At 28.4% G+C, this 12,726-nt stretch overlaps 4 protein-coding genes across 4 annotated transcripts; all 4 read left to right on the forward strand.

Annotated features, from left to right (window-relative positions):
- The first annotated feature begins 16 nt into the window (after positions 1-16).
- On the forward strand, positions 17-2,152 carry LOC122521952. The gene is given in 4 exon segments (XM_043642708.1): positions 17-726; positions 728-1,510; positions 1,662-1,817; positions 1,934-2,152. Coding segments are annotated over 4 exon segments (1,326 nt in total). The 5' UTR covers positions 17-411; the 3' UTR covers positions 2,006-2,152.
- A 130-nt stretch (positions 2,153-2,282) lies between these two features.
- LOC122521959 lies at positions 2,283-4,670 on the forward strand. The gene is made up of 5 exons (XM_043642722.1): positions 2,283-3,184; positions 3,279-3,887; positions 4,011-4,139; positions 4,355-4,513; positions 4,614-4,670. Exons 1-5 carry the CDS (start codon positions 2,933-2,935, stop codon positions 4,668-4,670), a joined length of 1,206 nt encoding a protein of 401 aa, XP_043498657.1. The 5' UTR covers positions 2,283-2,932.
- Positions 4,671-4,941: 271 nt separating this feature from the next.
- On the forward strand, positions 4,942-6,969 carry LOC122521967. Its single transcript, XM_043642732.1, has 4 exons — positions 4,942-5,646; positions 5,726-6,339; positions 6,523-6,625; positions 6,718-6,969. Exons 1-4 carry the CDS (start codon positions 5,392-5,394, stop codon positions 6,967-6,969), a joined length of 1,224 nt encoding a protein of 407 aa, XP_043498667.1. The 5' UTR covers positions 4,942-5,391.
- Positions 6,970-7,578: 609 nt separating this feature from the next.
- LOC122521977 (odorant receptor 22c-like) lies at positions 7,579-12,688 on the forward strand. The gene is made up of 9 exons (XM_043642740.1): positions 7,579-8,384; positions 8,454-9,059; positions 9,490-9,594; positions 9,673-9,783; positions 10,890-11,001; positions 11,104-11,288; positions 12,217-12,333; positions 12,409-12,561; positions 12,626-12,688. Exons 1-9 carry the CDS (start codon positions 8,103-8,105, stop codon positions 12,686-12,688), a joined length of 1,734 nt encoding a protein of 577 aa, XP_043498675.1. The 5' UTR covers positions 7,579-8,102.
- The last annotated feature ends 38 nt before the right edge of the window (positions 12,689-12,726 follow it).

The following is a 12,726-nucleotide window of genomic DNA, read 5'->3' on the forward strand; positions in this document are numbered from 1 at the left end:
TTTGTAAGTAAAACTTAGAAACATTATTTGATGTAAAGGAAGTTATTTTGTTCCATTTAATTTTCACATAAGTTGGTAAGATAATAGGATTTGTTCGAACGGAGATCGTATAACTGACTAACGTATATGGTAAATTGAATCTTTCTAGAGTTTCTCTACTTAAAATAGATATGAACAGTGATTTGGAAAGATTTTCTTAACTACTAAATGCTTTTATATCGATCGTACATATATATTCATGTACAGTAGGATGGAAAGATACGTAACGTTACGTATATGTATGCTATTATACTCATCAAATGAAAATTTATGAAAATCACGAATAGTTGTCTCGTCGTAACTCTTCGATCAACCGCAGATTTAAGTTAGACATTGATTTAAGATAAATGTTACTATAATTTACGGATAACAATGAAAAAACTGGAAATCTATCAAGCTTACGCTCGTTTTGTAAAACGCATGCTTCTTCTTGGTGGAATCTACCCTATGACAAAAAGTTCATTTCTTTATCGACAGTTGCCTGTTTTAACGTTATTAACTAGTTTTGTTATGTTTTATGGTACTGTCAGATTTTGTTTACAAAATTTCAGTAATTTAAGTGTTTTTACTAAAGGTCTAAGTCTCGTAGGCAGTTTCTCTTTGATGATCGTAAAGGTACGCATAATCAATATTCAAAATATTTTGCTTTTTATCTCATTTAATTTTTTTTTAGGCATTTATGTTTATTATATATCGTAAACAATTTTATGAATTACATAGTACCCTCGAATTAATGCATAATGAAGTACTTGAAAATGTTCAATTTAGACCTATCGTTTTATCGACGATCAATTTGTTCCGATATCCAGCATACATGGTATATTATTTAATATTAGGTACCATGAGCTTATATATTTTTGCACCAATTATAATTATTGGATACGAAGGTATCAAAGATATACAACCTAAACATTATGGTCTTCCATTTCTAACCAATTTTCCATGGATCAATGGAACACCTGGAATCATTTATCAAATACAATTTTTGTTTGAGACACAATGCATTTGGTTTATTGTATTTGTTACTGGCGGCGTTGACTCTTCTTACGGATTTTATTTATTTCAAATGATTGGTCTGTTCCGTGCCATGTCATTCGAATGTAAAAACGCATTTAAATCCTCTTACGAATTTAAGAATATCTTGCACAATTGCATAAAAAAACAAGTAAGGTTGTTACGTTGTCGCGACATTATTCAACAAATTTATGGACCCATTGTGCTTGATTTAATGCTTACTAATGCTATCGTCTTATGTGCACTGATATTTCAAGCATTTCAGGTAAAAAATCAAATGTTATTATTTTGTTTAATATGTTACAATCTAAATGTAATGAAAAGTATGATATTGTTTGTTAAGACAGAGATGACTGCAGGTAAAATGCTTTTATTTGTAATTTATGGATTATTGAAAACTATTCAAGCGTTTATGTATTCCTGGTATGGAAATATTGTTGCTTCAGAAGTATGTATATGATTATTGTATTTAAAAAGTATATATATACAAAATGTTTCGTAATACGTGAGACATAGTGTATATATATATATATATATATATATATATATATATATGTATTATTTTTGTTTAACTTTAATATTTATCCTAAGTTTGCATCTTAATTTAGAGTGAAGCATTTCGACGAAGCGTATATTGTAGTAAATGGTACGAACACAGTGATAATATAACGCTTATGAAAGATGTTTTGATCATATTGTCACAAAAACCGATCGTAATTGTGGCATGTCATTTTTTATATATTTCATTGAATATCTTTATTAAGGTAAAAAAACAAATAAAAATAAAACAAATGGCACAATTAAATATTAGATATAATTTATTGGAAAATTATATTTTTCAAATTGATTTTTTTTTAAAATAATATTTTTTAATTTCTAGATTCTTAACACGTCAATGTCTTACTATTTTTTATTGCAAACATTTGACGAAGGTGATACAATGAATTCATGAAAATATGACTTAAAGTTTTTTCTTGAATTAAGAGTAAGTTTAGCTTGAAATCAAAGGAGCAGTGAATCCATTGATTTTTTATTTTAATATCATACGAGTAGTTCGGATATATTCAGTTAAAATAAAAAATAAATTATCATAACATATTTATATATTTGTGATACATTTTGTAAAAAACCAAAATTAGTAAAACATCATAGTAATTATATATAATATATTAATATAAAATTAATAAGAGTTTGGTTTGGAAAAAAATAATCGTAGAATCATTAAAAATCAATCTTACCTTATGTTATATATGTTTCGAAGTTATTTATTGTTTATCAAAGATCTATTCTTACTAAGTTTATGTTTCTTTCCGCGATTTAAACAGACACTTTTTGATTTTTCCTCAAAAAATTTGAGGATAGCGTAGAGGTAAAAACGATGGTACAAATCTAGGCTTAAGTTTCCTTCAAAGATATGAAGCTCAAATAAAAAATAGCTCAATTCTACTAACATATATTTTGTAAACATGTTAGGTCGATGAAGATTGATCGGATATCGAAACGTATTTATTCTCGATGTACTCACGCAACTCTTAGTGGTCCCCTAAAGAGAACATAACCAGGGTGATTTAAACGTTTACTAAATTGTATGGCCAGTTTGATTCTCTTCAATGCATCTAGGATTTGTAACTTTGTAAGTACTTGATAGCTAAGAAGAAATCGATTACATACATTAAAAATGTATCATGCGAAAGAGGAGGAAAAAGAGTAGGAGGAGGGTAGTTAGAAGGATCGTCAAACGTAATTTGTATAAAATTGCAAACGAGTATCTACCTTTCCGCAAGTTGGCGTCGTTGATAAGAAAGATTGTTACAGTGAAGCATTCATTGGAACGATAGGCACCATTAAAAAGTAAATTGCTGCTATTTACGTACCGGGAATGACAGAACAAGTAAAGTTATATAGGAGTTACGCTCGTTTTGTTAAGCGTTTGCTTCTTCTTGGTGGAATATGGCCGATGATAGAAAAAGAAAGTTCATATTTTTATCGTCGCTTACCAATTTTTGCAGTATCATCGGGGGTCATGATGCTTTTCGGTGTATTGCGATTCTGTCAAGATAATATAGGAAATTTGAGCGTATTCACTAAGGGTCTAAGTCTCGTAGGAAGTTTTTCATTGATATCGTTGAAGGTATAATATAATCGATTACAAAATATTGGAAATGTCAATTGTGATTAAATTTACAGTTCCATCAATAATTATAGATTGATTATATTCATTTAAGGCTCTGATGTTTATTATATATCGAAAGCAGCTTTGTGAACTGAATGATATCCTTGATCCAATGTTCGAGAAAACGCTTGAAAATCCACGACTTAGACCTATACTTTTGTCCCTATTGAATCTCTTTCGTTATTTGTCTTATGTCTTTTACTTTTTAATTATGGGTATAGTCACATTATACGTCTGTACTCCGCTTATATTCATAGGATACGAAGCTATCAAGGATATATATCCTAGACGTTACGGTCTTCCATATCCAACGAGTTTTCCATGGATCGATGGGACTCCTGGAATATATTATCACATACAATATATTTTCGAAACACAATACAGTTGGTTCGTCGTATTTATAACGAGCGGGGTTGATTCCTTATTCGGATTTCATATTTTCCAAATAGTTGGATTGTTCCGGGCGTTATCTTATGAATGCGAATATTTCACGAAATCTAATCCTAACGATTTACACGACGTTGTTTACAATTGTATTAAAAAACATATTCAACTTTTACGATGTCGCGATATCATTCAAACTGTTTACGGACCGATCGTATTCAATTTGGTATTAACAAGTGCGATGGTTTTATGCGCCTTATCCTTCCAAATATTTAAGGTAACATTTTTTTACGATTAATATGTTTACTTAAAAACAATTGTGTTTTTATTATATTATATTTTGTTCCATAATATATTTTAAATGAAAAAACAAATATATATTTTTCTATCGTCTTTAAAGACAGAAATGACGATATCGAAAACACTTTTATTCATTGTTTATGGCGTTCAGAAAACAACGCAAACTTTTATATACGCGTGGTGTGGAAGTACCATTATATCAGAGGTAAATATTTTTATATATTTATATACGTAGATGGGTTGAAAAGTTTTCAGCCTCAACTAAAAAAAAATTATTTTTGAAAAAAAAAAATAAAAAAAAGTAAAAGTTATTTTGATAAAAAAAATTGTTTCTGTCTTATGTTGGACTTCAAACTTTCCAACCCCCATCTACGAATATGTAATTTTATTAATATATTTTTAATTTTTTGTTGAAATTTGGTTCTTTAAATTTGATCACGTGTACGTCAGGATGAAGACTTTCGCAAAAGGATTTATTCTTGCAAATGGTACGCATGCAATAATGTATCTATCATGAAAGGGATTCTTCTTGTATTAACACAAAAACCAATGGTATTGGTAGCATGTCATTTCTTTTTTATCTCATTGGATATGTTCGTTAAGGTAGAAGTGATAATTTCAAATTTATAATTAAGATAGATTATAAAACAAAAAGTCTTTAAGATTAAATACATATATATATGTATATCATTCATTTTTTCAGATTCTCAATACGTCGATATCGTATTATTTTCTATTACAAACATTTGAAGAAATGTGAATCCACGTTAATTAGTTATATTTATTTTTATCTAGATTTCTATAATAGTATAAATTTGTAGATATATGAATTATATTGTAAGATAAAAATATATAGTTTTCCATTTACTAAATTAAAAGAGCCATTTGAAATTTTATTCTATTTTGAATTATTCACAAAAATGTATTAATTTTTAGTTAAATGAATTTGAATATAATTGTTACATTACATTATTACAATTACAATTTATTGTGTAAATAATATATCCGATAATTAAAGAGAAAATAACTCTTTTTACGATTAGTATGACGTATATGAAAAACGATTAAATAATGTCACATTCGTAATACTCATTGAAAGGATCATTTTTCTAATAAGACACAACACATGTTACTTGATTATCATGGAACATACTATTGCTTCTAAATCATCGAATGATTTGACAAGCGTTCGCTGTCAAATCAACACAAAAAATGTTCATGCAACTCATACTTTTGTAACGATCTGTTGAGGGGTATCATTGTACATTAGTATAACGAGTTAGAGAAAACTTTATAACTACATGATATTTTCAAATCGATTTCATAAATGACGAATGTGAGCTTAGAAGGGAACACAAAGTGTACCTTTAAAAAATCGCATGAGATATCATATAAAGTATTACTCGTTAGAAGTAATATTCTGTTACGATATCCGAAGCATTGACCTCACGCATTAGATCGCTTATTTGATATTTTTCTCAATGATGAAAGGCCAACTTGCCACGTATCGTCGATATGCGTCCTTCATCAAACGTTTACTTTTTTATTCCGGTCTATGGCCTGTGGAAAATAAAAAGAGTTCATATTTCTATCGACATATACCTATTTTAGCGATAGTCTATGCTGCTTTATTGTTTTATGGTTGTGTGAGATTTTGTAAAGATAATCTTGATGATGTCAAAGCATTTACAAAAGGACTCAGTCCTTTAGGAAGTATGGTTGTAGTAATTATTAAGGTAAGCTAGATCAAATAATATACTCGATCGCGTTCATGTTCAATAATTTCTATATTTTTACTATTTTTCTTTTTCCAAGGTATTAATGTTCTTTTTGTATCAAGAAGAAATACGGGAATTGCATTTGAATTTAGAATCAATTTTCGAAGAGGTAATTGAAAAAACATATTGCCGACCAGTCCTATTTGAAATGCTCAATATTTTCAAACGTCCTGCATACATTTTTTATTATTTAACAATTATAACAGTAATCATGCTTACATGTATGCCTTTATTATTGATCGTTTATGAAGCTATCAAGAACATAAATCCAAGACATTACATTCTTCCCTATCCTGCTACTTTCCCATGGATCGATGGGAGTTTCGGTATAAAATACGAATTACAGTATCTTCACGAAATTCAAGTGGGTTGGTTTATAATATTTGTAACTAGTGGAGTTGATACGGCTTATGGATTTTATATATTTCAAATGGTCGGAATATTACGTTTTATGTCTTTGGAATGTGAGAAAATTGGAAAATCATCCGACGAGCTTGATATTATTTTATTACGTAATTGTATCGAAAAAGAAATTTTACTGTTACGTTGTCGTGATATAATCCAAAACGTTTATGGACCTGTGGTATTAAATTTGATCGTCAGCAGTGTTGTCGTCTTATGTGGGTTAATATTCCAAGTATTACAGGTACAATTCATTAGTTTATTTCGTAGTTATTAATAAGTATTTAATATATGATCTGCATATGAAAAATACAAACGTTAATTAATTATTTATTCGTTTCTCTTAATCAATTATAAAATTTAAAATATCATTATTATTATTATTATTAACGATTAGGTGTAATAATTAAATGTATTATTCATTGAAAAGACAGAGATAAGTGTAGGAAAAGCTGTCGTGACCATTTTTTATGGAATAGTGAAAATGTCTCAAGCATTCATGTATTCCTGGTACGGAAGTATCTTGGTTACCGAGGTATTCTCATTATTTCCAATAATATTATTTATTTTTTACACATTTATTTCTCATTGTTATTATATTAATTATTTTTGTTTGTTTGTATATAGAGTGAAGCGTTTAAACGCAATGTTTATTGCAGCAAATGGTACCAGTATCAAAAAATTCAACTGATGAAAAGTGTTCTTCTAATATTGGCACAGAAACCGATTGTACTGACTGCATGTCATTTTTTTTATATCTCGTTGGATCTTTTCGTTAAGGTTAATAATTATACTCATTGTATAATATATCAAATATCATTATATTATTATTTTTGCTCGTTTATAAATCCTGTTCCTGTCTTTTTTTTCAGATATTGAATACATCCTTGTCATATTATTTTTTGTTGCAAACTTTCGACGAAGCTAATGATAAAAATTCAGTTGTTTCATAATATCTGTTTTTCTTCTGAATTATATATGGATATTTGATTTTTAACAATATAATAATACATGATGTATATATTATATAGAAAAAATCATAATGTATATTATACTATATAGTATTTATATTTGTATTTAAATAATATTCAATTGAACCAGATATATTAAAGCAATTATAAATGATAGATTTGTATTTTAAGATTAATAGTCTTTTTTGCAATTAAAACAAAATATTGCACACCGGGATCACTATATTTCATATACATGTATTTGTTTCTATTTTTTTTAGATAAATTCGTTCCACATAACTTCATTCTGGATTAAAAATCATGCACACACAAAAAATAGAAAATAATTATCTGGTGTTTACTAGCAAGATGAACAAAGAAGACGAATTTTTCGGAAGCGTGACGCGTGTGACTGTATTTTCAAGGTTTAATATGATAAATTAATATTAACATGTAATTTATTGAAGAAACTTACAATTTAAATGCATCGTTTTTTAATCCACAATTAATATAATTTAATATAAAGTTATTGCAAAACATCAGAGAGATTTTGTATACAATACTGTGTCTTATACAGTATTGCTTGAAAATGATGAAATAATTTGACGAGCATGTAGAAGCTCTTGTTTCTGTAGCAATTTTCGATAAAAAACAGAAAAATATGGAGAACTTTATAACCACCTAACGTTCTATGTCTATCACGTAGAATATAGGTTGAACGTCTATAAGATACAGGATACATTACTTGTAAATCATCGAGTAATTTAACGATCAAGTAGTTCATGCTTCTACAGCAATTTTTCATAATGTCATAGATTCTATGTAAAGAGTTATGCAGAATAATAACCACCCGATATTTCTAAATTGATTGCATAAATGACAACTGTGAGATCGTCGAGGTAAATAGAAAATGTACCCGCCAGACATCCCATCTAATGTCGTATCAAATAACGCTTGTTAGAAGTAATACTCTGGTCACGATATCTAAGACATTGACCTTTCGTTAGATCGCTGATCTTTCTTTCTTTCTTTTCTTTTCTTTTTCTTTTTTTTTCTTTTCCAATGATGACAGAACAATTGGCCATGTATCGACAATTTGAGTGTTTCGTAAAACGCATATTACTGTGCGCCGGTTTATGGCCTGTTGAAAATAAAGAGAGTTCACTTTTCTATCGAACATTACCTATTTTAACTGTATTTTTAGGTATATTAATTTTTTCTGGTATATTGAAATTTTGTTTAGAAAATCTCGACGATATTAAAATATTAACAAAAGGACTCAGTCCTTTAGCAAGTTTTGCCTTAGTAGCTGTTAAGGTTGGTGAGATCAAACTATATCCGATCGTTCGTGTTCAGTAATGAGAGAATGTGGTTTAATTTTTTTATATTTTTATATATTTTTTTTTTATTTAGGCACTGATGTTCTTTATATATCGAAAGGAATTACGCGAATTGAATTTACATCTCGAAGAGATGTTTGAAGAAGTCCTCAGTAAAGCGCATTATCGACCAGTTGTATTGTCATTGTTAAATCTTTTTAAACGTCCTGCATACATGGTCTATTATTTGACCATGTTTATAATACTTTTGTATATATGCAAACCATTTATATTGATCGTTTATCAAATAACGAAAAACATCAATCCTAAACATTACGCTCTTCCCTACCCTGCCATTTTTCCATGGATTGATGGAACACCGAATATAATTTATCAAATACAGTTTATTCTTGAGATAATCTTCGGTTGGTTCGTGGTTTTTGTTACCAGCAGCGTTGATACCATTTACGGATTCTACATTTTTCAAATTATTGGAATTCTACGTGCCATGTCTTTCGAATGCGAAAAACTTGGCAAATCATCTGAAGAACTCAACGTCATTCTACGCAATTGTATTAAAAGGCATATATTACTTCTGCGTTGTCGTGACATCATTCAAAATGTTTATGGACCGGTCGTGTTGGGCTTGGTAGTGAGCAGTGTTATCGTTCTATGCGCCATAATATTTCAAATGTTTCAGGTATGATTAATATTTTTCTATTAACTTTTTTTTTTTTTATTTATATATGTGGATGGGCTGACAAATTTCGACCACGAATACCTAACGTAGAAACAATTTTTTTTCTACTCACTTTTATATAAAAAAGAATATAAATGTTCTTTTTTTTTTTTATCGAGGCTCAAAACTTTTCAACCCACCCTCGTATATACATTTATTTATTAATCCTCCACATTACATACGATACCTAACGGTGAGATTAACATTTTCTTCAATATTCATCTTTTTTCTTTTTACTTTTTTGATTAATATAATTTTTAAAATAATCTATTATTTATTAATATTTATCATTTTTATTTATCTTTGAAATTCGTTCGGAGGGTTAAAAATATTCTTATTTAGATATTAGCGATTTATTATAATAATTAAATGTATTATTCACATTGAAAAGACAGAGATAAGTTTTGGAAAAACTGTTCTGTTTCTTATTTATGGGATGATGAAATTGACTCAAGCATTTATTTATTCTTGGTATGGAAGTATTCTCGCTATCGAGGTATTCGTTAATTCAATTAATGTACTTAATCATCTTTTTTAGATTCATTTCAAGTATCTGTTTTCTATAAATATATAGAGTGAAACATTTCGACGCAGTGTTTATTGTTGCGAATGGTACCAAGATGGAAACATTAAACTGATGAAAGGTGTTTTTCTTGTATTGACACAGAGACCAATTGTACTGAAAGTATGTCATCTCTTTTATATTTCATTGGATCTTTTTCTTAAGGTAAACATTGTTATTACAAATTGTAACATATATAATATTTTTTATTTCCATTCGCGTATGCCTTTTCTTATTTCTTTTCTCGTAGATACTCAATACGTCATTGTCGTATTACTTTTTGTTGCAAACATTTGATGAAAATAATGATGAACGCTAAATAAAAATATTAAAATAAATAGGTGCAATTTATATATATATAAATATTATAATACGGGTACATGATATGTAAAAAATAGACAAATTATTATCAAATATAACGTAGATACAAACGTACATACCATGGTTTGTTTTTATGTAATACTTTTGATCACTGATTAATATTTTATTTTTTATATAAAAAATAAAAGTAATTTAAACTTAAAGTGATGATTATTATATTGTAAAGAATATAGTGTAATACAAGTATGTGGACACATGTGGAATTTCAATAATGTGTGCATTAATTTTTGTTAAACGTTCTACGTAAAATTGGATTCTAGATTCAAAAAATAATTATTCAATAATTATTATGTATGACCACAAATAATTTATCTGTCATAAGCGAGACTTATCTTCAAGGTTTCAAAAACTGATATTAATATTAATATGTATTATAGGTGTATGGTAATTTTGTAAAATATTCAACATATAGTTTGATTTCGGATTCAAAATCATATATAAAAAGATCTGAAAATAATTATCTAATAATTATAATATGAAAAATAGATATTTATTTTTAAGGTTTAAAAAATTACTATTAACTTTAATATGCAATTTATTGATAAACTTACAATTAGAATGCACCGTTGTCTAATCCGTTATTCAAATAATTTGATTTAAGATCAAAGCACTAGGAACGTCTAAGTACGTTTTGTTTTGTGGTTTAGTAATCATATCTAATACGCTTTTCTATAAAGGGTTTATCGTAGAACGTCTATTTGTTGAAAAAGATCGAGTAATTTGACGAGCATATAGCTCATGATTTTCTAGCAAATCTATGATGGAACCATACATTTTACTTAGAAGGTTACGGAAAACTTGGTAACTACCTGATATTTCTAAATTGATCGCATAAATGATAAATGTAGGCATCGAAGCGAGTAGAAAATATAGCTTTAAGAGATCGCATGATATATCGTATAAAGTATCGCTTGTTAGAAGTAATATTCTGTCACGATATCAGAGGCATTGACCTCACGTGTTAGATCGTTGATTTATTTTTTATCTCGATTATGACAACAGAACAATTGGTTATGTATCGGCAGTATGCTTCTTTTATCAAACGCATGGTATTCTGTTCAGGTTTATGGCCAGTGACAAAAACCGAGAGCTCATATTTCTATCGACATTTACCTATTTTGACTATATTTTCTGGTACCTTTATGTGCTACGGTGGTATAACATTTTGTATTGAAAATCTTGACAATATCAAAGTATTTACCAAAGGACTCAGTCCTTTAGGAGGATTTGCTTTAGTAGTAGTAAAGGTATGTAGGATTCGACCATCCATGTTTAAACAATAAGACTTACATTGAATTACATATTGAAAAAAACATTTTTTCTTAAGGTGATGATGTTTTTCTTATATAGAGAACAATTACGCGAACTGAATTACAATTTAGAATCTATGTTCGAGGAAATCCTCGAGAAAATCCATTATCGGCCAGTAGTATTCTCCCTGTTAAATTTTTTTCGACGTCCCGCGTATATGATTTATTATTTGATGGTGTTCACAGTACTATCGTATATATGCAGAGCATTTTTATTGATCATTTATCAAATAATAAAAAACATAGATCCGAAATATTACCCTCTTCCCTATCCGGCTATTTTTCCATGGCTCGATGGAAGTTTCAATTTTAGATATCAAATACAATTTCTCTTTGAACTTCAATTTGGTTGGTTTATGGTGTTTGTGACTAGTGGAGTTGATACGGCTTATGGATTCTATATATTTCAAATGGTTGGAATATTACGTGCCATGTCTTTGGAATGTGAGAAAGTTGGAAAATCATCTGACGAGTTTGATATTATTTTATTACGTAATTGTATCAAAAAAGAAATTTTACTGTTACGTTGTCGTGACATTATCCAAAATGTTTATGGACCTGTGGTATTAAACTTGATCGTCAGCAGTGTTATTGTCTTATGTGGGTTGATATTTCAAATGTTTCAGGTACGACTAAATAATTTATAAATTTTTTATTATCATCTACTCCTTAATATACGTTTAATTCACAAACGTTGATTCACAAACGTTAAATCAAACGTTGATTCACAAACATTGAATCAAACATTGATTCACAGACATTGAATCAAACGTTGATTTAATATTCTTTCTTTATTTTTGTTAACTGGAAGATTAAAAATATCATTGTTGCTATTAACGATTAGGTGTAATAATTAAATCTATTATTCATTGAAAAGACAGAGATAAGTATAGAAAAAGTTGTTATGGTCGTTCTATATGGGCTATTGAAAATGACCCAAGCATTTATATATTCTTGGTATGGAAATATCTTAGCTGTTGAGGTAAGACTTATTTCAAATAATATATTTCGTCTATTTTACATTCTTTTTGATAGTACTTATTTTTTATATTTACAGAGTGAAGCATTCCGGCGTAATGTTTACTGTTGCGGATGGTACGAAGACGGTAACATCGAATTAATGAAAGATGTACTTTTTATATTAGCACAAAAACCAATTGTATTAACAGCCTGCCATTTCTTTCACATCTCATTGGATCTTTTCGTGAAGGTATATAATGATTTCTTTATTATTTTAGTTCCTTTACAAATATTATTTTTGTTTTCTTTTGCAGATATTAAATACATCCTTGTCATATTACTTTTTGTTGCAAACCATCGATGAAGCTTATAATTAAATTGTAAATTTGTATGCATATAAAATAAAACGAAACAA

This window comes from Polistes fuscatus, unplaced genomic scaffold (assembly GCF_010416935.1).
Source record: "Polistes fuscatus isolate 324 unplaced genomic scaffold, CU_Pfus_HIC Scaffold1, whole genome shotgun sequence".
Taxonomy (NCBI): domain Eukaryota; kingdom Metazoa; phylum Arthropoda; class Insecta; order Hymenoptera; family Vespidae; genus Polistes; species Polistes fuscatus.